The sequence below is a fragment of the Capra hircus genome, chromosome 12 (assembly GCF_001704415.2).
Source record: "Capra hircus breed San Clemente chromosome 12, ASM170441v1, whole genome shotgun sequence".
NCBI classification, from domain to species: Eukaryota; Metazoa; Chordata; class Mammalia; order Artiodactyla; family Bovidae; genus Capra; species Capra hircus.
The window spans coordinates 63907460-63934322 of NC_030819.1; the positions used below are offsets into that span (position 1 = coordinate 63907460).

A 26863-nucleotide genomic window follows, 5' to 3' on the forward strand; every position below is an offset into this window, starting at 1 on the left:
TGGCAGCTCAGCTGGTAAAGAATCTGCCTGCAGTGTGGGAGACCTGGGTCCGATCCCTGGGTTGGGAAGATCCCCTGGAGAAGGGACCGGCTACCCACTCCAGTATTCTGGCCTGGATAACTCCATGGACTGTATAGTCCAAGGGGTTGCAAAGAATTGGACACCACTGAGCGACTTTCACTTTCTCTCTCCCACCCTTCCAGTAAATTATTATCTGTTACTTTGCAAACCCAAATTCCTACTGGTACAGGCTGCCAAGGGAGGCTACACAGAAGACATGCTGCTGCTGCTGCTAAGTCACCTCAGTCGTGTCTGACTCTGTGCAATCCCATAGATGGCAGCCCACCAGGCTCCTCCGCCCATGGGATTTTCCAGGCAAGAGTACTGGAGTGAGTTGCCATTGCCTTCTCCAACACAGATGACATACACACACACAGAAGTGTACCTAGCAAAGAAACTAGAGAAGGGAATGGCAACCACTCCAGTACTCTTGCCTAGAGAATTCCAAGGACAGAGGAGCTTGGCGTGCTACAGTCCATGGGGTCATGTAGAGTCGGACACAGCTGAGTGACTTCACTTTCTACCCAGGCTTCAGTCAGAGCAGCCACACTGTTATTTGCTCTGCAGATTTCATTTGAAGAAGATATGAAATCATTTTACTGCTAAAAAGATTCATGATTGCTAAGGTTTCAGTCATGAAACCTTAAAGTTGGAGAATTTTAAGAACAAAGTGAAGGATGAGAAAATGAAGGATGAAGTGAAGGATGGCAGAAAATATGTCTGAAATGAAAAAAAATGAAGAATTAGAAGCAGCTTTAAAATTCACGAGGTTTCAGAGGAAAGAGAGATAAGAGGAGTTATTTCCATGTGAGGACTCTCAATGCCTAAAAACTGAGTGCTAGGTAGTAAAGCAAAGAACAGAAGGTCCAAAGAAAAGGCATAGAGAGCTGTTAATTGCAGACAGATAAGAAATGTGGGATCGATGCTTCAAAGTCCTTGAGAGAAATACACAGGAGAGACAGCACATTACAAGGACTTTTGCAGAGAAATTGAAATAACTAAAAATGAAAGCTAAAATTCGTACTCCATTTCTCAGCTCTGCTGGAAACTAGAGCGTGGACATGTATTTTAGGTTCAATTAACTGGACACGTAAATGTAGAAACACCATCTGTGGACACAAAGAAACTGGCACTTCAGGGAATCAAGAGAAAGTGACGCAAAAGGTATACACAGGGAGAACTCTTCAGGAGGTGACAGCAGCTTAAACAACAGTCTCCAGAGACACAGCTGTGCTGTGGAGGCAGCCTGCAGTTGAGCGTCAGTTGGTAAAGCGACCTGTCAATCCAGGCTTCAGCAGTAACACCCGTGTGGTCCCACTGGTAATGTCTGAAGGTTCGCTTTTCTCCACACCCTCTCCAGCATTAAATGACTGTAGAATTTTCAGAGATGGCCATTCTGACCTGTGTGAGGTAATACCTCCTGGTAGTTTTGATTTACATTTTTTAAATAATTAGTGCTGATCACCTGTTCAAGTGCCGGTTGCCCATCTGTATGTCTTCTTTGGAAAAACGTCTCTTTAGGTCTTCTGCCGATTTTCTGCTTGGGGTGTTCATGTTTACATTTTTTTAGGCTGTATGAGTTGTTGGTATACTTTGGGTATTAAGCCCTTGCAGACTGCACCATTTGCAAATATTTTCTCCCATTCTGTATGTTGTCTTTTCATTTTGTTCATGGTTTCCTTTGCTGTGCCAGAGTTTATAAATTTGATTAAGCCTCATTTGTTTATTTTTGCTTTTATTTCTTTTGTCTTGGGAGACTAAGAAAACATTGCTATGATTTATGTCAGAGCATTTTTGCCTATATTCTCTTCTACAAGTTTTACAGTTTCATGTCTTATATTTTCAGTCATTGTGAGTTTATTTTTGTATGATCCAACAATCCCACTCCTGGGCATATATCTAGAAAAGACGAAAACTCTAATTTGAAAAGATGCATGTATTCCAACATTCACAGCAGCACTATGTGCAATAGACAAAACATAGAAGCAAGCTAAATGTCCATCAACAGATGAATGGAGAAAGATGTGATCTATTTATACAACGGACTATTACTCAGCCATTCAAGACACTGAAATAATGCCATTTGCAGCAACATGGATGGACCTAGAGAAGATTATACTAAGTGAAGCAAGTCAGCCAGAGAAAGACAAATATCATATAATATCACTCATATATGGAGACTAAGAAAGGATACAAACTAACTTATTTATAAAACAGAAACAGACTTGAAGACATAGAAAACATGATAAAATCCATGTTATCAAAGGGGAAAGGGGGAAGAATAAATTAGTATCTTGGGACTAACAGGTGCATACTGCTATATGCAAAAGAGATAAACAACTAGGTCCTACTGTATAGCACCCCAGAGAAGGAAATGGCAACCCACTTCAGTATTCTTGCTTGGTAAATCTCATGGTCAGAGAGCCTGGCGGGCTACAGTTCATGGGGTTGCAAGAGTTGGATATGACTTAATGATTACACCACCATTGTATAACACAAGGAACTATATTCAATATCTTGTAATAACCTATAATAGAAAAGAATGTGAGAAAAATTTATATTACACACACACACACACACACACACACACATACTCTGCTGTACAGCAGAAACTAACACAACACTGTAAATCAACTCTGTGCACACATGCTGTGTTCTTCAGTCATGTCTGACTCTTTGCAACCCTATGCACTGTAGCCCTCCAGGCTCCTCTGTCCATGGGATTCTCCAGGTAAGAATTCTGAAGTAGCCATGTCCTCCTCCAGGGGATCGTCCCAATCCAGGGGCTGAATGCTTGGTTCTATGTCTCCTGCTTTGGCAGGTGGGTTCTTTACACCAGCACCACCTGGGATTTCAATTAAAAAAAAGAACTCTATCACTTATAAAACCATAAAACTTCATTTCGATACTTTTCACTCAATAAGCCTCTAATAAGCACATATACTGTGTAAGATACTATGAAGAAGACTAGGAAGGCAAAGATTCCCATCCAAGTACTTAAGAGTCCAGGGGAGAAACAATAAACACTTAAATTTAAAAATAATTGAATGACAGAAGTTGTAGAGATGCGGGATATTATCTGCTATGGAATTTGCATGACACATCAATTAACTCTGCCCAAGGACAGATGGGGAGCTATGGAAGGTACAGAGAAGAAGTGATATTTGAGAGGAGTCAGAAGGACAAATAGGATCTCACAAGTTTCACAGGAGCAGACATTTCTTGGAGAGTGAGTTGTATGTGCCAAGGTATGGAGACTTAGAAATTTGCAATGTGTTTGTGGCCCAGAAAATACAGGTGGTTTCAGCATGGTAACCATAAGCAAGTGCCTAGAAATAAAATAAGAGGGATACTCTGAAATCTCATTATGAAGGTGTATATACACCATCTTCCCTGGTGGCTCAGAGGTTAAAGCGTCTGCCTCCAATGCGGGAGACCTGAGTTCGATCCCTGGGTCAGGAAAATCCCCTGAAGAAGGAAATGGTAACCCACTCCAGTATTCTTGCCTGGAGAATCCCATGGATGGAGAAGCCTGGTAGGCTACAGTCCATGGGGTCACAAAGAGTCGGACACGACTGAGCGACTTCACTTACTTACTTACTTACTTATGTACACCATACTAAAAAAAGTTACTTTATTCAGTAATTGCCACTATGGTTTTTAAAGCCACAGAGTGACAGGGCCGAATTTGCTTTAGAAAAATAATCCTGGTGTCAGGGCAAAAGTAGTAAGAACAGACAATGCAAACACAGAACACACTTAAACGTTTAGCTGCTAAAGTTTTTGCCCACATTCCAAGTGAGAGGTGTACATAACTCAAAACAAAAACCAAAGAAGCAGTAATAGAATTTGAAAACTATTGCTAACTTAGTAAGTAAGTACATGGTGTGAGGTTAGCCTTATAACCTTGGGAAGGATTCCATAGCCTTGGATTACTTACTCATTTACTCATCATAAAATACTAATGACATGATAACATGGTAACGATTCTGATGCTGCAGAATAGGCACAAAGAACAGTGCATTAAAAGGACCTAGCACTGAGCCTGATTCTCAATACATCTGGATGCTAAGTAATAGAAACTGTGGGTTTTTTAATGGACTTTCCAGGCGGCTCAGGGGTAAAGGACCCACCTGCCAATGCAGAAGCCACAACAGACATGGGTTTGAACCCTAGGTCGGGAAGATCCCCTGGAGAAGAAAATGGCAACCCACTCTAGTATTCTTGGTTGGGAAATCCCATGGAAAGAGGGACCTGGAAGGCTACAGTCCTTAGGGTTGCAGAGAGTCGGACACGGCTGAAAATGCACTCGTTGCTTTTAATAGAGGGAAGAATGTAGAGGATTGAATATTCTATTTTATTCTATGATTCACCGGATATGGCTTTAATAAATGCCATATTATATTTTGATAAAGTCACAGTGAACAATATGGTGTGACTTCCACCTATTTCAGAAACTAAAGAGCAGGAAAGCTTTAACAAAAAACCAAAGGAGGAGACGGGGAAATTGATAAGGCTCTCTGTTCAACTGCTACTTGGAAGGTAAGAATGTCCGCATTTTACACTTCAGCATGGTTCTTCTGTGGTTACATAAAAATGCTTTACTCTTTTATATATAAGTCTTTGTTCTCTCACTAAATTAAAATATTTAAGTCAGAGCCTGTCTCTAATTCTTTCAGTGTCTATTATCATAAGGCGTTTAGTATACATAAATACCTTTACATTTTCACTAAAATAAAACCCTTATCTTCAATAAAATTGTTATATATAAATATTATACATACACATATTAAAATAAATACATATATAAAACCTACATCTCTGGTGAGGCTTACCTGAATATTCGTTTTTAACTGCTGGAAAATATTGAACAGTTTAAAAGTATTGATTTCCAGCCCTTAACTTAAAATTTATAGTTAGCCTTATAAAAGAATAATAGGTGAATATTAAAAAGCATATAAATGGCTTTCAGTTCAGTTCAGTCGCTCAGTCGTGTCCAACTCTTTGCGACCCAATGAATCGCAGCACGCCAGGCCTCCCTGTCCATCACCAACTCCCGGAGTTCACTCAGACTCGCGTCCATCGAGTCAGTGATGCCATCCAGCCATCTCATCCTCTGTCGTCCCCTTCTCCTCCTGCCCCCAATCCCTCCCAGCAGAAATATCCTTAAATTTTACAGTAATTTTCCTGTCTTCATCCTACTATATTTCTAATTTCCAAATTATCTTGTTCCCTTTTATTACAATTGCAAATTCAGAGAAGTACAAATAAACACAGAAAAGTGGGCCCCCTACCTTAATGTACTCAGTTAATATATTCAGTAACACATGAGGGAGATTAGAAAACTTCAGTCTGTTTGGAAAGGTACAAAATGAAAAGTGCAAATCTGTCCGCTAAAGGAATGCCATCCTAAAAAAGAAAAAAAAGCCCAAATTTACACGTACCGGTATTTCACACACACACACACGGTGATCACACTACACACACTGTAACGCACCTTGGTTTTTTCACATACTGTATTTAGGAATTCTTTGCGCATCCACATTTAAATCTCCTTCATAGCGGGAAACGGCTGCACAGTATTAAGTGAACTTAACTAGAATTAGCTTTAACTGAACGTATTCGCCCAGGCACAGGTCTCAGTGTTTGTAAGTCTAGCTCAGACTTTCACAGATTGAGGATTACGAAATCTCTTTAATCCCATAAATCGTAATACCCCAGCTCTACACCTGATTTGAATTCCAGTGCACTTTGCAAACCCAGTCTCACGTGAGTCTCCTCCTTTCAGCCTGAAATCTTGCTCCGCCTCCCTCGATTTCTCTACTCCCCGCCCACCTCCCCGCCCCGCGCCGACCAACCGGCTTCCTACGAGCCGGGCTGAACAGGAGGGGGCGGGGCACAGCCGTCCGAGGGCGCATGCGCGGCCTTTCCGCGCATGCGCGCTACGCGGCTACTGGCGCGTCCCTTTCCTGCGCTGAGGTGGCCGGCGCCTGTCCAGAGGCGGGACGCCAGGCGCTATGGCCGAGGGCAGCGGGGAAGTAGTCGTAGTGCCCGCGACCGGGGCTGCCAACGGCCTCAATAATGGGACCGGCGGGACCTCGGCGCAGACCAGCAACCCGCTGTCGCGGAAACTGCGTAAGATCTTGGACACCCGGCTGGACAACGACAAGGTGAGCGGGGCTGGAGGGGCCGAGGGTCGCGCATCCCTGGGAGCCGGGGTCGGGGGGTGATCGTCTGTCCGGCGCCCTCGCGCTTGTTCCTTGTCTTCGCCTCGAGGGGGTCACCCCAGGCTACGTTGCCGACGTGGGGCAGGTGAGAATGGGGAAGCCGAGGAGACCCTGGAAAAACGAAAAGGTTTCCAGGGTGTACCTCTATTTATTTAAAACGGTTCCTCGAAGATTCTGGGTCCGGACAGCAAACGGTGGAAGAGGGGTTCTCCCTGACCCCGACAGGTGTTGGTCATGCCATAACGGCATAAAGAAAAAAAAATATAAACAAGTGAGTTTTATAGGTAAATGTGTAGGCATCTGACAGTAAGCTATCGATAAGAATTTGTGTGTAAAAGATTAACATTATACTATGATGAGGAAGAAAGTGAAGTCGCTCAGTCGTGTCCGACTCTTTGCGACCCCATAGATGTAGCCTACCAGGCTCCTCCGTCCATGGGATTTTCCTGGCAAGAGTACTGGAGTGGATTGCCGTTTCCTTCTCCAGAGGATCTTCCCGACCCAGGGATCGAACCCAGGTCTCCCGCATTGTAGGCAGACGCTCTACCGTCTGAGCCACCAGGGGAGATGGTCCACATTATACCATGATGACTAAGAAAGGTGGTCTTTAGGACCACCACTTATTAGATATAACCAGCAAACTGGTGCATTCTGGTTTGAGTAAGTTCCTTAACTTCTCTAAGCTGATGTTAAATCTCCAAATTGGGAATACTGCAAGTTACTTTCTCAGGGTTGTTGCGAGGGTTCAATAAGAGAAACCAGGTGAAATGCTCAGCACAGCGCTGCAGGAGTTGTTTCTTGTTAATTCTCAGTAAATGTTAATTTTATACAGTTTATTAACGGTTTAAAGTGCCTATTATTGACATGGATCTTCTCTTAATACAGCTGCTCTGGTAAATTAACATTATTTCTTTTTTACTCATGAGAAAAATAAGGTATGGAGAGAGTGTCTCTGGGTTAAGACATATATCTAGTAACTGGCGAGCTGTCATTTGTCCCCTAGTCTGTGTGATTTTGTTCATTTAGCTTTTACTGACCACTCATTTAGCCTCGACTCCAGGATGTATCAAGGCTGTGTTCCAAAAAATAAACAGCTTTATTTTATCTATTTTTTGCCATAAATATTTATAGCTAAAGATATTTTTCTGTCTCTTAAATATTAAATTGAATTTAAATAGCCTTACAGTTTTTGTCATTCCAGCCATTTAAAAAAATTAAAGTATAGTTGACTTGCAGTATAGTGTTAGATTTAGGTGAGTAACCAAATGTGTCCGGTGTTTTTATGATAGCGTAATCAAAACATGGAAAGTTCAGCCTGTTTGAACATGTATTAGTTCAGGTGTAGGAATTTCTGTCTGTAGGATTTAGGGTGTTATTGGACACAATGGACTTGGTCCTCTGGCCTCTACCCATGTTCTCTCTGTTAAAGAACTCTTTTAGTCTCATACCTTTTTAAATAGTAAAAAGCATGATGATTCTCTAATTTCTAATCCTGTCCCTGACATCTCTACCAAGCTCCAGTTGTCTGCATGACACCTCCAGGTGGATACCTGATCCATATCACACAGACGGCATGGCCAGAATTCTTGCTTTTCTTCCAAACTGGTTCTCTTCCCCTGTTAGTAAAGGACATCACCATTTACCCTTCATACAAGAAACGTATAAGTGGTTTTTTTTTTTTTTATTCCTGTTGTTTTCTTTTCCCCCACATCTCACATCCAATCCATTACAAATCCTATAGGCTCAATCTTGAAAAATATATTCTAATTTTTTTGGAGTATCTTTTTTATCTGCTTAAACCATCTTGGGCTAAGCCGCTGGCCACTGTCAAATCTTGCTTGAGTTATTTTGGTTCAGAAGTCATCTCAGAGAGGCTTTCCTCTCTTAAGTCTAAGTTCGGCTCCCAGTTGCTCAGTTCCTAGCTTAGAAGCTACCATTAGTACTTATTTTTTAGATATAGCCTTCCAGAGTTGGTTTATGCAGGCACCAGTAAATACACATGTACTGTACATAGTCCTTTTTTTTTTAAATATCTGGTGTTATAGATGTTTCTGTAACTTTTTGTTTCACTTACTTATATCTTGAAGCTCACGCTATGTAAGTACATACAGAATTTCCAATTCTTTTCAATGGCTGTATAAAAGTCTCTTTAACCAGTCTTTTTTAGGTGAACATTAAGGTTCTTTCTAATCTTTGCAATTTCAAACAATCCTGCAATGAATGACCTTGTATATATGTCATGATGCACAAGTAAATATGTCCTTTCTGTGTTTCAGAAATAAGTTTGCTGTTCAGTAATGTGAAAGTCTTCTGGTATTTTTTGGATTGTGTAATGGAAATAAATTCTTGGGAAATGATTTCAGTAAGTTTTTGCTTAAGATTAGAAAAACATTTGAAAATTGGTCCCAATAATATTCTTTTATTTTCAATTATGTAGGAGATGTTGGAAGCTCTTAAGGCACTGTCAACCTTTTTTGTTGAAAATAGTTTGCGGACTCGAAGAAATTTACGTGGTGATATTGAACGCAGAAGTTTAGCCATCAATGAAGAGTTTGTAAGCATTTTCAAGGAAGTGAAAGAAGTATGTAAACTCTTTTCATTTAGCATTTATTGAGAGCTTACTGTATGCTTGGCTTTGTGCTAAGTTTTTTTATGAATAGAGTTGATATGCTTGCTATTTGTGTACCATGTTCAAATAGAAAATATAACTATTAACAATTCCTTGAGCAGCATCTTTCTTTGGATTGGTGTGATTTCTAAATCTGTAACCTCCACAAATGCTGCTTCTTAGAACATTGAAATATTTGCTCTGGGAAATTCTTTTATGAATTTTAGCATTTTAAACAGCAACAAAAAATCATTTCTCTGAGTGATTTTCCGGTAGAAATAGTCTCTCGTTGAATACACCTCCCTTGGATAACTATTTTTCCACTGGAGATTAATAGGGACCGAGGTCCGTCTAGTCAAGGCTATGGTTTTCCCAGTAGTCATGTATGGATGTGAGAGTTGGACTGTGAAAAAGGCTGAGCGCCGGAGAGTTGATGCTTTTGAACTGTGGTGTTGGAGAAGACTCTTGAGAGTCCCTTGAACTGCAAGGAGATCCAACCAGTCCATTCTGAAGAAGATTAGCCCTGGGATTTCTTTGGAAGGAATGATGCTAAAGCTGAAACTCCAGTACTTTGGCACCTCATGCAAAGAGTTGGCTCATTGGAAAAGACTCTGATGCTGGGAGGGATTGGGGGCAGGAGAAGGGGACGACAGAGGATGAGATGGCTGGATGGCATCACTGACTCGTTGGACGTGAGTCTGAGTGAACTCCGGGAGCTGGTGATGGACAGGGAGGCCTGGCGTGCTGCGATTCATGGGGTCGCAAAGAGTCGGACACGACTGAGCGACTGAACTGAACTGAACCTTACTGCATCCTAAATTATGAAATTTTCAGATTAATTAAAATCATTTACTTCAGCTAATAAATAATTATTCATTATATTTGAGTGAGCAGTCTACTCATCATAAAGTGAAAATGAATTTTATTTTTTATGTCATGTTATTAATTACCTTAAATTAGAGTGATATTACATAGTTAATATTTCTATGTGAGTTGTATGAAAGTGTCATATATGGTACCAGCGAGTGCTTAATAAACACCAGGCTATTTTTTTTTTAAAGATTTGTTATTTGTTTGTTTGCGGCCGCGCTGGGTCTTCGTTGCTTCACGTGGGCTTTCTCTGGTTGTGATGAGTAGGAGCTACTCTGCATTGCAGTGTACAGGTTCTAGGTGCTCAGGCTTCAGTAGTCGTGGTACACGAGGTTTGTTGTTCTGCTGCCTGTGGGATCTCCCCAGACCAGGGATTGAACCCTGTTTTCCCTGCACTGGCAGGCAGATTCTTAACCAGAGACCACCAGGGAAGTCCAGCGTAGACTGCTTTTAGCTGTGCAGTAGGATTTCCTTGGCTGAAGTCTAATAATCTGGAAGGTTGAAAGGGAAGTTTGGTAGTGTTCATAAAACTAGGGAGGAATAGTAGTGATGAGCACGTCTAACGTGTACTCTTTAAACACCATTTCCCACTGAAAAGAAGTACCAAAGCGAGGAAGCCATAAAAGGCTACTGGGAAGTGTCAAAAGGACTGTGGAGCTAAGTTAAGGGGTTTCCACTGGTCAAAGGTAGGATGATTTGTGGATCAGTAAGAATGACTGCAGTGGACTGAAGCTCGTCAAACATGTTTATGTCCATGAGCAATACTATATTATTTACAAGTCAGATTCATTCGGTGTACTATAGTGCATGCTTAGTCCCTCAGCCGTGTCCAACTCTTTGCAGCCCCATGGACGGTAGCCCGCCAGGCTCCTCTGTCCATGGGATTTTCCAAGCAAGAATACTGGAAAGGGTTGCCTTTTGCTAAAGTAAATATTAAGAATAAGTTATTCTTGACCTAGTTGGCTAATAATATAGTGCTAGTCTCATTAGATTGTACAGTGAAATTTAAGGAAATAGATTAGTTTGCCTATTTGTATCTGTTTGCTGTTGCTGATATTTATTGCTATTTAGAAATCATTCTTCTATTCACTTCAAAGCTGTTTAGGATAAATGGTAAGGTCAGAAATAGAACTATTACTTATGATTCTATTACACAAAAATAATGTCAGTATTTTATTGTGTGGCCCTTCAGGACTTTCCTTGTGTTCTTCTGCACACATATATGTGTATTTTTCTGAAAAAAACATGGGGAGATGTTGTATGTGTTTTATGAGCCCCTTTTTAGGCTTATATAGACATCTTTCCATAATAACACACGTGTGTGTGCATAGATATTATCATTGTTAATGGATGCACAGATTTCCATTGTGTGGTTGGAAATGTTTCACACTTGTCATTTGTTTTAGGCAACTCTGTGTTGATCATCTCTTACATATATTGTTGCACACTTATTTGGTTAATTTCTTAGGATAAATTCTTAGTATGAGAATATGAATAAACACGTATTCATATTCTTAAAAATTTTCCATTTTCCTATTATCAGACCCTTTCTAAAAAGAAATATGCTAGTTTTTAAAAATATCTTTTCATATTCTAGACGTTATTCTTTTTAATCATTTTCAGTCTTAAATACAGAATCTTTTGTCATGCTTTGGCAAAAGAATATCATGGAACAAAAATAAAGATTTGGCTAAAATAAGAGAAATTTCTTTATCTAATGCTTTAACCATATCTAATGTTACTTTTTTCCTTTTCAGGAGCTTGAAAGCATACATGAAGATGTTCAAGCAATGAGCAGCTGTTGTAAAGATATGACAAGTCGCCTACAGGTCCAGTATACTGACTGCGTTTTAACCTAGTTCCTGATAACAGAGTAAACTTTCAGAAATTGCTAGATAAGTCTACAGAATGTGTGGCTATCTGATACATCATGCCCTGTAGTATGTTCGAATGTAAATTTTTAAAAACTATAACTCTCTTTGTGTTTCTTCAGTGATGGTTTACTAATATTGTGCAGTTAACTCCAGAAACCTTTGTATTTCGATCTTGCCAGTATAGAGATAACTGTGTGAAGTTTTGATAAACTTTTGAATTCCATAATATTCCACAAATGCAGCAGAAATAAATTCCTTAGTAGAAAGCCTTAGGAAACTTTCAGACTAAAGCTATGCCCAGTGAAGATCCAGCTTAATTATGATTTATACTCACTCTAAAAAATATCTCAGGAAAATGTCTGTAAGTGTAGGGCCATTTATTAAAGCAGTCTAAACCCCTAGTTTGGCTGCAAGTTAGCATTGATCTACATACTTCTGATTCGTTTAATGCTTTTATGTCTCTACCTGTCTCCAACCACTGACTTGTTTCTCCTCTCATTACTGACTTATCTTATAGTATTGCCCAGTTCAGGTCACTGAGAGAGAATCTCATTGGCTACACTTGTTTGTTTCAGTTCACCTTATAAATGTTTTCCTAGTCTTTGAAATACCTTTTCATCAAGTTTTCATTCCTGATCCTTTCAGCTCTGGTGCAGGGTAGAGAGGATTGCTTAGTATGACTTGGTCAGGAACAGCACTCTGTCTTGTAGATGGGGCTATCTCTAATCTTCACCAGAACGCTCTGTGAGGGGTATTTTTTGTATATTGAGTATCAGTGACTTAGCTTACAACTTCATTCAGAGATTTCCTGGTAATTCAGTACATCCATAACTGAAGCCATGTTTTCCATCCTTCACTGGCCCTGCCAGTGCCTCTGTTTCACTAAAAAGCATCAGTTCAGTCAGTTCAGTCCCTCAGTCGTGTCTGACTCTTTGCGACCCCATGAATCGCAGCACGCCAGGCCTCCCTGTCCATCACCAACTCCCAGAGTTCACTCAAACTCATGTCCATCGAGTCGGTGATGCCATCCAGCCATCTCATCCTCTGTCCCCAATCCCTCCCAGCATCAGAGTCTTTTCCAGTGAGCCAACTCTTCGCATGAGGTGGCCAAAGTACTGGAGTTTCAGCTTTAGCATCATTCCTTCCAAAGAAATCCCAGGGCTGATCTCCTTCAGAATGGACTGGTTGGATCTCCTTGCAGTTCAAGGGACTCTCAAGAGTCTTCTCCAACACCACAGTTCAAAAGCATCAATTCTTCGGCACTCAGCCTTCTTCACAGTCCAACTCTCACATCCATACATGACCATAGGAAAAACCATAGCCTTGACTAGATGGACCTTTGTTGGCAAAGTAGTGTCTTTGCTTTTGAACATGCTATCTAGATTGGTCATAACTTTTCTTCCAAGGAGTAAGCATCTTTTAATTTCATGGCTGCAGTCACCATCTGCAGTGATTTTGGAGCCCCCCAAAATAAAGTCTGATACTGTTTCCACTGTTTCCCCATATATTTCCCATGAAGTGATGGGACCAGATGCCATGGTCTTCATTTCCATCATGGTGACACCTTTTTCTTTCTTTTAAGCCTTAGCATTATGTGTGTATTGAGAATTCTGAGTTCTTCTTTTTTAAAATTTATTTATTTTTCATTAGAGGATAATTACAATATTGTGTTGTTTTCTGCCTGAGTGAGTTCTTAAATGTAGTATGTGAGCCTTAAAACATCTTGTTTCAATTTTGGGGCCTTTTTTATATCTTTGAGTTCTGGAGTGTGATCTCATTTGCTGTTGAACTCCAGTAATTGGCAGTGTTAGTTTTCTGAAATATAATAAAATTGAAATGTGCTAATATTAGATATGTTTATAATTTTAGGCAGCAAAGGAACAGACTCAGGATTTAATAGTAAAAACCACTAAACTTCAAGCTGAAAGGTAAGCTTTTCTTTATATAATCACTTCTTCATTAATTTGGAGATAACTCATAAAACTATAAATAACTTCAAAGCAGAGTTAAAATAATCAAAAAAGTCATTAAAAAATGATACAAAATATGAGGTTTTAAGCTATTATCCAAGAGTAAAAACAAATCAGTGTTTAGGAACATTGATAGCTGGGACTGAGATTATCCCTTTTTGGAAGTGATGATGTATTGTTTGTTTGCTATATCATTCAAAACTGACTGCTCTTTTAAACAAGCAGTAGATTTTTAAATTTTTTAGTAATTTTATTATCTTTTCACAGTTGCCTTTTATTTTTAACTTAATGATTATGTACGCTGCTATTGTCAAGGTACGGAACTGTTCCGTCACCACACATCTCTTTCCCATTGGTGCATGGACCATGGTGAGGAAAATTGCACACTATGCTGAAGAGATGGTTGGTTTCACAGAGTAGTCCAGGTGTTGAATTTCTGTATTCAGAACTAAGCATGTGCCTTGAGCATCAGATTAGAATGTTTTTAGTATCACAACACATCTTTTGAAAGAGAAGTTTCCTTGTGGTTAGAGACCCACCTGTGAATTTTTCTCTTATGTTTTTGTTGGCTGACATGAGAACAAGTGTGGATTCAATTGAAAATTATGTCTCAAACCAAGAGAGTAACAGATCACCAATCCCGTATGCAAAGCTTATTCAAACTGCAGCCTACCAGGCTCCTCTGTCCATGGGATTTTCCAGGCAAGAGTACTGGAGTGGAGTGCCACTGCCTTCTCCTGGCCTGAGTTAAATCTTTCTCTTGCCATCTTTAGTATGTAGTACAATCTCTTGTAACTAATTGTTGGTTTGATTGAGTCTCTTTCCTACAAAGCTGAGCTCCTTGAGAACAGTGACAGCCTCTTATTCTCTCTTTATGTCTCAGTGCAAAACACATTGTAGATTCAGTATGTGATTTTGAGTGAATATATATGAACTTTGTTTTTAATATTGGCAAAATCACTATTTATGATGTATTTTTTTGGTCTCTTGGAAAGGCCCATCAGCCAAATTTCTCTCTCGTGAATGTTCATGTTTTTCTTTGAGGTGTAGTATGTTACAGTGGAAAGGATGTAGACCTTGAAGAGCTGAATTCTAATCTAAATCGTAGGTAAGAGCTCATTAGATTTTTAATCTTACATGAGTTATTTGTTAACTCCTTCAGGTTCAGTTATCACATCTGAAAAAAAGGAATTATAAGCTACATCACAGGGTTGTTGTGATGGATAAGTGATTTATATTAAGTGCTGAACACACTACCTGACACACCTCAAGGAGTACTACCCTCCATATCCCTCTCCGCTTTTTAGACAGAGATGTGTAGTACATCTTGTTTCTTCATTGACTTTGGCAACTGGAAACAGAAGCTTTTCTGTACTTAATTAGATAGTTTTCCTCAGCTGTGTTGCTTATGTTCTCATTCTTTTTTTTTATTATTTAATAGTTTTTATTTTGATTGTGCTATTTGCTATAAAGTACTTACTGTAACTTAGGTTTTGATATTACAGTTTACATAAAAATATAAAGGCAATTTATTTTGCCCAAATATACATGTGAAAATCTAAAACATATGTGATACATATTCTTTCATTGCCCTGTGAAAGGTTAGGAGAAGGCAAGCAAAAATCACATTTTTCTTCTTCTCCTTTTATTTACGTGTATAAAACTTGAAGAAAATTGCAATCAGATGTAACGTCACCACCTAGACATAGCTACTGTTAATGTGGTGTATTTTCTCTCAGTATGTGTGCATACTGAATTAACAGCTGACCCTTGAACAACACAGGTTTGAACTGCACAGGTCCACTTACATATGTTTGTTTTTTTTTTGTAGTCCTACACATTCCACAGTGGGTTGGAGCTTCTACTCCAGAGGGCTGGCTGTAACATTATATGCAGATTTTCCTCTGTACAGGGCAGGGTAGGAGTCCCTGACCCACACATTATTTAAGGGTCAGCTGTACTAGATTCAGTTAAAACATAATGAAAAAGTAAACTAAAGAGATTGATTTTCCTTTGTGCCCAGTAAATTGACTGTGAAGATAGATCCAAAAGAAACTCCCGAAAGATTTTCATTGAAATGGTTAATTTGTACAGTCTCAAGGAATTTTATGAAGTGTTATCATGAATTTAAATGCTGTGTGATAATGATTTGAGCTTCTGAAAGTATAAAACAAAACATGTTAAGGTAACTTGTAGATATCGTACTTAATAAGATAGTTAAGGACATAGGTTTTTTAAATCCATATAGATTTAAGTAGGTGCTTTGCATTGTCATTTGAGAAAAATAGAGCATTACTGCCACCTGGAGGGCTTTTTCTTTTTAGCTCTTGTCATTCGTCAGTAGCAGTTGACATAGTGAACTTAAACCTGGAAACCCAAGAGTCCAAACAAAACACAGATGGCATGCGTTGTTCTGTCTGTTCAGATAGTGTTTGTTCAGTTTCATTTGAATATTTTGAAATTGGAGAATATTACTGCCCTTTGAATACTACTAGTGAAACACTTTAGTTTTATTTGTATATCTTCAAATCTAAAATCTAGAAGGCAGGAATGTTGAATTTCTGCTCATGTGGTTTGTATTCCTGACTTGCCGTTAGATTGTGACCCAGCTCAGTCCTGCAGGTCTAATTGCAGACTCAAGTGTGCTTTTTCCTAATTGCCAGCTAGTCTAACTTGGCTGCACTCAGATAATATAATCTGAAAAGATGTTTTTTTGTTTGTTTGTTATGATAGTGTGCAGAAAAAGTGGGGAAGACAAAATGGAGGAGTGATTTTTTTTTTTTTTGGATTAATGAAGAATTACTAGATGAGTTCTTGACTTCAGTTTCTAACCTAAAGTAAATAATAGGCTTGAATTTTGATTTCTTGTGTACTTCATGTACAAGCTTCAAAGGCTTAGAACTTTTTAGTGACTGAGAAGAAATTAATTGGCTTATGTCTCTCTTACAACTTTGTTACCATAAGGTGAACTATTCACATACATATAAGTGGCTAAGGATTTGTGTTGCCTGTACCATTCATGAACTTATTTCTCCTTTTGCATAAAGGTTAGTTCATCATTTTACTGTGGCCTCTTACTGTGCCCTCTGCAGAGGCAGGACAATATCAGCTAATTGACCACCTACGTGCTTGATGAGCTGCTGATATTTGAGACAGAAATGAGGCTTCTGAAGATACTGAGACAGTTTCACGTCTTTGTCTTAAAAGTTATGAGAGATGTAACTTGTTTTAAAGCTATGTAAAATGCATAATGGGCTTGATTTTCTGTTGCCTTTTAAAAAATATTACAGTCAAAGATTAGAAATAAGAGCACAAGTGGCAGATGCCTTCTTATCCAAGTTCCAGCTGACTTCTGACGAAATGAGTCTTCTCCGAGGTACAAGAGAAGGACCCATCACTGAGGTACTTTGCTTTCTGTTGAAATCACTTAAAGCACAGCAGTTACAGATGTTATAGAGAAATCACTCTTTTTTAAGGCTTTATTTTACCACCTGAAATTTTTTTGATTTAAAAATGTTTTTAAGGTGAGCAATTTAAGGTACAGATTTTAAATTATCTTATTTTTTTCAAAGCAGTACGTGTACTTCTTTTTTGTTTTTTATGAGTCAGAGTACAAAAAGGCTTATAAGGAAAGCCTACATCACCTCATCACCTATTCCACTCCTTTCCATCTCTAAGTCCTTTGGCAACCATTTTCAATCTTGTTAATTGCTTCTTTTGTAGATTCTGTATTCTGGACCTCTGGTGAAAAGGAGTATGCTTTGGATATTGATGTTAACTCTTTTCTATGGATGAGCTACCATGGGCTAAGAGTGATTAGCCTCTCCCTCCACGGCTCCTTTCCCCCCACACATACATGTTCTCTTTTCTTCCACCTTACAGTGCAGTTATATGGCGTGTTCTGTTTACATTGCAGGGATTTTGCAATGATCACATGTTCTTTCACAACTTTTGGTCTTTCCTGAGATTAGAAACTCCTTACCTTTTCATCTGATTCTTTTCTGAACCCATGCCATTCTTTCCAAAACTTCAAGCTATAAAGCCTCTCAAAACGCTAAACAACAAGGAAAATTATCATTCCTCTTTTTTTCCCCTTGAAGATACTCAGTTTTTCTTGATAAGAATCTTTTAATGTCCTAACTGGGAGGAACTGCAAACTTGTGCCTGGGGTCTGAGGGCAGGAAGAGTTCCTGAGGAGGGCCAGGGTCGGGGGCTTACTGAGTGACTCTTGATAGATGTCACTGTTATCTTACTGCCTGGGCTGGGATGGAACCCGTCCCTTGAGTGTAGGGTGTTAAGTAGGTGAGAGAATTGTAACCTTACCTATAGGTATTTATTGCCTTTATAGTTTGAGGAACTTTGTGCTTTTTAAATATGTGACATCACACCTTCCCTCCCCCCGCCTCAGCAGAAATAATCAACAGTATTAGGGATTTTAAAACATTAAAAAATTTTTTTATTCATCAAAGAAAAATAACTCATCAGCTACTTTTCATGGTTGGAACACTATTTGTGGCTATCTGGAAACTAAGGCTCCAGTACCTTTTTATAGAGGGAAAAAAAGCTGGGAGTTCAGCATTGGTCAACTCGTGTATGTTTATACATCCAACTTTGCATTCCGCTCCTGGATGAGGGGCCAAGAAAGGGTATATGATAGACACAGAAACCATCACCTCCTGTGATGATGAAGCCATCCTGGGTTTTCTGCATCTTAAGATATGTAATACATAGCGTGTTTTTCTTTATGTTACAATCTTCAGGTTTATATTACTCTTTCACAAAACTGTATATGTCTTGAAGACAGAAATTTTGTCTTTATAAACTTTTTAATCTCCGCATCTTAGTACACTGTTTGGCATATACTAGACATCGAATTAATGTATGTTTTAAAATGTGAATAATGGGCTTCCCTGGTGGCTCAGCTCATAAAGAATTCACCTGCAATGTGGGAGACCTGGGTTTGATCCCTGGGTTGGGAAGATCCCCTAGAGAAGGGAAAGGCTACCCACTCCAGTATTCTGGCTTGAAGAATTTCATGTATAGTCTATGGGGTCACAAAGAGTCTGGGGGATGTGACTGAGCAACTTTCAGTTCACTAAATATCTATTGTACATTTTATAAAAATTTAGAGAAAGTTGAGATCAGTATAAGGAAGGCTTCATTAGAGTAGGTAGAATAATTTCTTTTTCTTTTGTTGTGATATTTCAATTTAGAGCAATACAGTTTTACCTGAAAACATGGAAACTTTAAATTTACATTCTTAATTTTAAAGGATTTTTTCAAGGCACTGGGAAGAGTAAAACAGATTCATAATGATGTTAAAGTTCTCTTGCGTACAAACCAACAAACAGCAGGGTGAGTAGCCTTTTCAGTTCATGACTGTGTTGCCACTTGTATTTGCAAAATTTTAAAGATTTTCCAGATTCCTAAAGTGTATGGCATTATGTAAAATAGAAGTTTAATCTTTATGTGTCTTTGGATAAAGAGGAAGTTATACCCTGATGTTTAGTGTAAAACAGCAGTTGAGTGTCTAAGTGATGGTATTAAAACTTGGCAACATTTATTTAATGATTAAAAAATTATAAAAAAAAAAGTATTCCACAAAATGATAAAAAGTTAACAGGGTATAACGAAATCATTCTGTAATTAAAATAATTAGATTCTTAGATTTAGCTATTGGCTAAAACTTTTAATTATAATCTTTAATTTTTTTAGTTTAGAAATTATGGAGCAAATGGCCTTGCTTCAAGAAACATCTTACGAAAGACTTTACCGGTGGGCTCAAAGTAAGTGGTTTCCTTGATGCAGTCTAGATTCATGAATGCTTGATTTTATTTCACTTAGTATTTATTTGATAACATATTTTGATCTTAGTAATCAAAAGATTTGAACATACTGTAACTTGTGTTTGCCTCATAAGTACTATAATACAGGTACTATATATGATTAAGGATGGAAATGAAAAAATAATAAAGTCAGTATTTGTGCCCCAGATTATCTTAAGGTTGATTAGACATCCCTTGTTGTTAACATAATCATTACAATGAATTAATTTTCTGTTGCTGCTGTAACAAATTTATCTCAATCTTAACGGCTTAAAATAAAACATAAGTTTATCATTTTATAGTTCTGTAGTCAGAAGTCACCATGCTAAAATAAAAAGATATGCATTTCTGGAGCCTCTAGGGAATAAACTGTTGCCTTGCTCATTCACTTTTTTGGCATAACTTAGTTCTTTGAGTCTGAGGACTGAGCTCTGAGTTTCCTTGCCGGCTGTTACAGGGTTTTCCCGCTTCTAGAGGCCACCTGCATTGGCTTGTGGCCCCTTCCTCCATCTTTGAAGCCAGCAGTGGTAGATGGAGTCGCTTTCTCACTTTCAATCTTTCCTGTCTCTTCTTCCATCTCATGTCTCTGACTTTTCTGCTAGCCTCTTCCACTTTTAAGACCTAGATGATTACCTTGGACCCACTTAAGTGATCTGGGAAAATGTCCCTAATTTAAGGTCATCTCACACACTAGTAAAGTAATGCTCAAAATTCTCCAAGCCAGGCTTCAGCAATACGTGAACTGTGAACTTCCAGATGTTTATACTGGTTTTAGAAAAGGCAGAGGAACCAGAGATCAAATTGCCAACATCCGCTGGATCATGGAAAAAGCAAGAGAGTTCCAGAAAAACATCTATTTCTGCTCTATTGATATGCCAAAGCCTTTGACTGTGTGAATCACAATAAACTGTTGAAAAATCTGAAGTAGGTGGGAATACCAGACCACCTGACCTGCCTCTTGAGAAACCTGTATGCAGGTCAGGAAGCAACAGTTAGAACTGGACATGGAACAACAGACTGGTTCCAAATAGGAAAAGGAGTATGTGAAGGCTGTATATTGTCACCCTGCTTATTTAACTTCTATGCAGAGTACATCATGTGAAACGCTGGGCTGGAGGAAGCACAAGCTGGAATCAAGATTGCCAGGAGAAATCTCAGTAACCTCAGATATGCAGATGACACCACCCTTATGGCAGAAAGTGAAGAGGAACTAAAGAGTCTCTTGATGAAAGTGAAAGAGGAGAGTGCAAAAGTTGGCTTAAAGCTCAACATTCAGGAAATGAAGATCATGGCAGGCAGTCCCATCACTTCATGGGAAATAGATGGGGAAACAGTGGACACAGTGGTTGACTTTTTTTGGGGGCTCCAAAATCACTGCAGATGGTGATTATAGCCATGAAATTAAAAGACACTTACTCCTTGGAAGGAAAGTTATGACCAACCTAGACAGCATATTAAAAAGTGGAGACATTACTTTGCCAACAAAGGTCTGTCTAGTCAAGGCTGTGGTTTTTCCAATGGTCATGTATGGATGTGAGAGTTGGACTATAAAGAAAGCTGGGCACTGAAGAATTGATGCTTTTGAACTGTGGTGTTGGAGAAGACTCTTGAGTGTCCCTTGGACTGCAAGGAGATCCAACCAGTCCATCCTAAAGGAGACCAGTCCTGGGTGTTCATTGGAAGGACTGATGTTGAAGCTAAAATGCCAATACTTTGGGCACCTGATGCCAAGAGCTGACTCATTTGAAAAGACTCTGATGCTGGGAAAGATTGAGGGCAGGAGGAAAAGGGGACGACATAGGATGACATGGGTGGATGGCATCACCAACTCAATAGAGATGGATTTGGGTGGACTCTGGGAGTTGGTGATAGACAGGGAGGCCTGGCGTGCTGCGGTTCATGGGGTCGCAAAGAGTAGAACATGACTGAGCAACTGAACTGAACTGACCTGAAGGTCCATCCCCTTAATTCCATCTGCAAAGTCTCTTTTGCTTCATAAGATAACATATTCACAGGTTTTGGTGATTAGGGATCTTGGGAGGACCATTATTTTGCCTACCACAAGTGGTTTATGTATTTAGTTTTGTTTTAAAATGTTTCAATAGTGTGTTAGTAGAATTACCTGTTAAAAACAAAGGAACATGAGGTCTTCACCTAGCAAAGGTTGTGAATTTCTGAACATGTCCTGTTTTTTGAACAGAGTAGACATTTAATCAGTATTTTGTAGATAGAATAGTAGATATAATTTTACTAGTATGTATTAGTTACACGTATAAACATCTAGCAAACTGCTTAAAAATTGCCCCTGGGGTAAAGAACTGGTGATGAATATTTAGTATTCCCTTCCCTTTTTGACATTGCTGTGTGTATAGCAGTTATTCGGAGAAGGCAATGGCACCCCACCCCAGTACTCTTGCCTGGAAAATCCCATGAACGGAGGAGTCTGGTAGGCTGCAGTCCATGGAGTCCCTAAGAGTTGGACATGACTGAGTGACTTCACTTTCCTGCATTGGAGAAGGAAATGGCAACCCACTCCGGTGTTCTTGCCTGGAGAATCCCAGGGACGGGGGAGCCTGCTGGCTGTTGTCTGTGGGGTCGCACAGAGTCGGACACGACTGAAGCGACGCAGCAGCAGCAGCAGCAGCAGCAGCAGCAGCAGCAGCAGCAGCAGCAGCAGCAGCATAGCAGTTATTTAGTGTATGTTTGTTCATTGATTGGTTTCTTCAGAACTCTAGTTTCTTATAAAATGTGTTGTATACCACATAGCAGATATGGTCTATTGAAGTTAAATAGATATATAAGCTTGAATGTTTAGTTTAGCAGCATTAGCTAGTTTTTTATTGGTATGTTCTTTAGGCTTTTCCAAGCATTTTTTAAATGTGGTATTTAGACTCTGGTTGTTCAATGGGCATAATAAAGGCCTAACTGTATTTTAACAAGTATTACAAGGTTAATTCTTTTTCAGGTGAATGCAGAGCCTTGACACAAGAATCATGTGACGTATCTCCAGTACTGACTCAGGCAATGGAAGCCCTGCAGGACAGACCTGTCTTATATAAGTGAGTGACTTTTTCCTAATTCATAAAAAAGCAGATTTGCTTTTCCTTTGGTAATTTATATTGAATTTCAGTGTTAATCAAATTTATATACAATAATTTGAGCCATATGATAATTTACAGTGATATTTTTATTTCATCTGGGTACCACTGGAGCATCTGCCTAATTGCATATTAATGCTATAGGAATGCAACACACATATAAAAACCAAGATGTCCCAATATCTAGACTGTCTCTTATTTATTCAGAGGTTAAGGTCTTTCCCACATTCTACCATCTCATTGATTACCTTGGAATTGTATGTAACTAAAACTCCTGTATTAACACTGCCCTGGAGGGGTGGAAGTCAAATAGACTAATAAATAATTATTACCCAGAGATGAGAAAAGAAGATTTAAAATTAGAATTCCATTAGTAGGATTCCAGAAAAGAAAGAGTTCAGGTTTTTAATCCTGTAAGTTATGGCAGCCAGGTGCTCTGTGATAATGCTTTGGATAAGAACTTCATGCATTATTATATATTTTTTATTTTTCTGTGTTTTAGTTTTCTTTTACTTTTCAAGTCCTTTTTTTGTCTTCAGTCTTTAAACCTTTTAGTTTGTATTGGGGTATAGGCAATTAACAGTACTGTGTTAGTTTCAAGAGAACAGGGAAGGGACTCGGCCATACATATACATGTATCCGTTCTCCCCTAGGCCTCCCTCTCATCCAGGTTTGCGTATAACATTGAGTAGAGTTCCATGTGCTGTACAGTAGGTCCTTGTTGGTTATCCGTTTTGAATATAGCAACGAGTACATGCCCTTCTCAAACTCCCTAACGACCCCTTCCCCTTCATCAACCATAAGTTCATTTTCTAAGTCTGTGCATCTTTCTGTTTTGTAAATGAGTTCATCTGTTACCATTTGTTTTTACATTCCACATACACAGGTTGTCATATGCTATTTCTCCTTCTCTGTCTGGCTTACTTGACTCAGTATGACACTCTAGGTCCATCCATGTTGCCGCAAATGGCACTATTTTGTTCTTTTAATGGCTGAGTAATAGTCCCTTGTATACATGTCCCACATCTTTTTATCCATTCCTTCAAATCCTGTTTCATTCTTAATGTCTGGAATAGTGTGAACATGGGAAGACCATGTAGGGAGTTAAAATTCGGGAAACAGAAAGCCAGAGAACTCATGGATTCAGTCCTGCTCTGAGTCATGTCTTCTATATGATTCTATATTTTTAGAAGATTTCCTTGTAACTCTGTTTTCTGATTAGAACATTACTTGTCCTGTAATAAGATTTTAGAACACAAATGATGGGACTTGACAGATACATAAAATAATCACACCCCAGTGTTACTTATTGAGTACTCACTATATGTTAAGCACAGTTCCAAGTGTGACACGCTTACCATCAATAAAACATCGCCTTCAACTTGCTTTACTTTATGGAACCAGACGTAAACAAATCAGCTTTAACGTATACATTAAGTGCTTTTCTAAAAGTCAAGTCTCAAGTGCTTTGTGGCTCGAGTAGTCGGTGGTGGGGAAAGGGGTGTACATTAGAGGAAGTTTCTTCCGGGAAGTAGGTATAAAGTGAGTTCTGAAGGTTAATAAGCATTTTCCAAGATGAAAAGCGAGGTGAGAACATCCCAGATTTAGGGAACAGCAGGTGCTAGTGCATGGATTGAGGAGGAACGTGCACCTCTAGGGACTCGCAGAAGCTGGTTGCTGGGTTAGTAGCAGGAGCTGGATCACATAGATCTGCATGTTCTGCAGGTTCCTGGGATAAGCTGATGCTCATTATTGACCGTCAGCTCAGCAGATCTTAGCGTCTTTGAAATTTCTTTCCCAGTTTTTTCACTGTAAGGTATGGGTGTTTGATTATAATTATAGTACCTGAAACATTTGGTGCTTGTTCAATGATGTGTAACAGTGTCCACAGATTCATATTTGTTCACAAGGTTAATTGTTTTTTAAAAAGGTCTTCATGTATTTTGGGCTTCTGAAAAGGTCAGCTGACTTCTACCGTATAAATGTATTTTTTCTAAGTTTTGATTCTCAATCAACACTTGGAAAGGAGCAGTATTGCATAATGGTTTAAATCGTGGGCTCTGAGTTAGACTGGGTGTGTGTTTGTGTGTTTTGTTTTGTTTTTTTTTTAGATTTTTTGATGAACCCACATACCTTTATAGGCTTCAGTTTTCTTGAGCTGTGAAATGAGGATGAAAATAGTGCTTGTCTTGCTGGCTTGTTGTGAAGATTAAAATTGGAATGTTCTCATAAGGTGTTGAACATCATGCTTTACTCATCACAAAGTACTGGCTATTATTTTTATTTTGAAAGGAAATAAAGTGGAAAATTTTTAGCTAAAGAGAAGTGTATTTAAGGCCCACCTGACAGCAAAGCAAAATGCTTGAGAGACAGTAGAACTGAAATAGGCAAAGAAGATGTATCTTCACAGGACACACAGGGGATGGGGGCCATAGTGCAGTATGGATGGTTAAACACTTGGATGTTGAATGCGGGAGAAGGAAACTTTTAGCATCACTTCATGGGAAATAGATGGGGAAACAGTGGAAACAGTGTCAGACTTTATTATTTGGGGCTCCAAAATCACTGCAGATGGTGACTGCAGCCATGAAATGAAAAGACGCTTAGTCCTTGGAAGAAAAGTTATGACCAACCTAGATAGCATATTCAAAAGCAGAGACATTACTTTGCTGGCAACTAAGGTCCATCTAGTCAAGGCTATGGTTTTTCCAGTGGTCATGTATGGTTGTGAGAGTTGGACTATAAAGAAAGCTGAGAGCCGAAGAATTGATGCTTTTGAACTGTGGTGTTGGAGAAGACTCTTGAGAGTCCCTTGGACTGCAAGGAGATCCAACCAGTCCATTCTGAAGGAGATCAACCCTGGGATTTCTTTGGAAGGAATGATGCTGAAGCTGAAACTCCAGTACTTTGGCCACCTCATGCGAAGAGTTGACTCACTGGAAAAGACTCTGATGCTGGGAGGGATTGAGGGCAGGAGGAGAAGGGGACGACAGAGGATGAGATGGCTGGATGGCATCACTGACTTGATGGACATGAGTCTGAGTGAACTCTGGGAGTTGGCGATGGACAGGGAGGCCTGGTGTGCTGCGATTCATGGGGTCGCAAAGAGTCGGACACGACTGAGCAACTGAACTGAACTGAAGTACCATAAGATCAACGCTGAAAAAGAAAGTTGGCCTTTCATTTTAAGTAATCACATGTTTTCAAAGCGGTGGTTTCCTTAAATTTAGGGACAGACTTTATAATGTATTATGTTAACCACCAGATGGCGCTATATGAACTTGATTTAAATAAAGTATAGAAGCTTCACTCTTCATTATTGGGTCTCAAATGTATAGGTATCACATTTAAGAAAATGCAGTTATTAAAGTCTTTGGGGAGAATTGTCATACTCAGGTTTTATTAGGTCTTATGTAACTGGAATGCTAATGCATTATTAACTTTTAATACATCAAGTACAGAAGTGTTTTCAAAAGGAAATTTATTCCAAGTAGAAATGGACAAATTGATGTTGTCTTCTTTTCACTGGTAAACCTTCAGCATGTCAATTATTAAAGGATATAGTAATATATACAATGCTGATTTTTTTTCATTCTTTATTTCTTGCATTTCTTAGAGAGGCTTTTACATTATTATTTTACTTTTTTTGGACAAAATTTTTTCATTTTATTTGCTTTTTGACCAGAATTTTTCCTTTTCTATTATGGATAAACATAAAAACTGGGGATATTGGTTTTTTAACTAGAGGCATTTTAGAATATTTGCATAATTTTGACATTCACTTTTGTAAACCTGCATTTTCAGTTTTTGACCTTTGTTGGAAAAGAGTCCCTTTTTGGTCAAGGAAATTTTCTTTTGTCTCTGGGAAAAGAGATTTCATGTCTTCAGATACCACTAAAGGTTCATTTCAGCTCATGCTCTTCTTGCTTCAAATTATATCTGTTGCAGGAAAATTAACATTAATATTAATGTTTATTTATATTTTATAGTAAAAAGATTAGATTCTAGTGTTTGTCAGACTTTTAAATTTGCCCCTCCCCGCATTTAAAATGCCAGTGGATTCACTGGTTTTTAATATAACTTGTGGTCACAGTGAATAGTCCTAGAAACAGAAGTTACATTGTTTCTGTTTATTATGCAGTCATTTGGGTCCCCAGGGGAAGATAAGTTTTACATATTTAAAAAGTTTGTGAATTTTGTGCTGTCATAAATCTGATCACAAGTCACTTCATAGAACTGATGGTCTTTAAAGGAAGGCACTCTGTACCCTAAGCATTTACATTTTTAAGAGCATGAGGGAAGAAATAGATATAAGCACCTTGGTTCTAATT

At 38.9% G+C, this 26863-nt stretch overlaps 1 protein-coding gene across 1 annotated transcript in view; it reads left to right on the forward strand.

Moving 5' to 3' along the window:
* The window catches only part of COG6 (component of oligomeric golgi complex 6), a 60275-nt gene continuing 39402 nt past the window's right edge, over positions 5991-26863 (forward strand). Inside the window, exons 1-8 of the mRNA XM_018056684.1 lie at positions 5991-6230; positions 8725-8868; positions 11523-11594; positions 13509-13567; positions 16900-17011; positions 18882-18964; positions 19325-19395; positions 22400-22493. Of these exons, the coding sequence (XP_017912173.1) occupies positions 6078-6230; positions 8725-8868; positions 11523-11594; positions 13509-13567; positions 16900-17011; positions 18882-18964; positions 19325-19395; positions 22400-22493 (788 nt within the window). The 5' untranslated portion in view covers positions 5991-6077. The remainder of the gene's footprint in view (positions 6231-8724; positions 8869-11522; positions 11595-13508; positions 13568-16899; positions 17012-18881; positions 18965-19324; positions 19396-22399; positions 22494-26863) is intronic.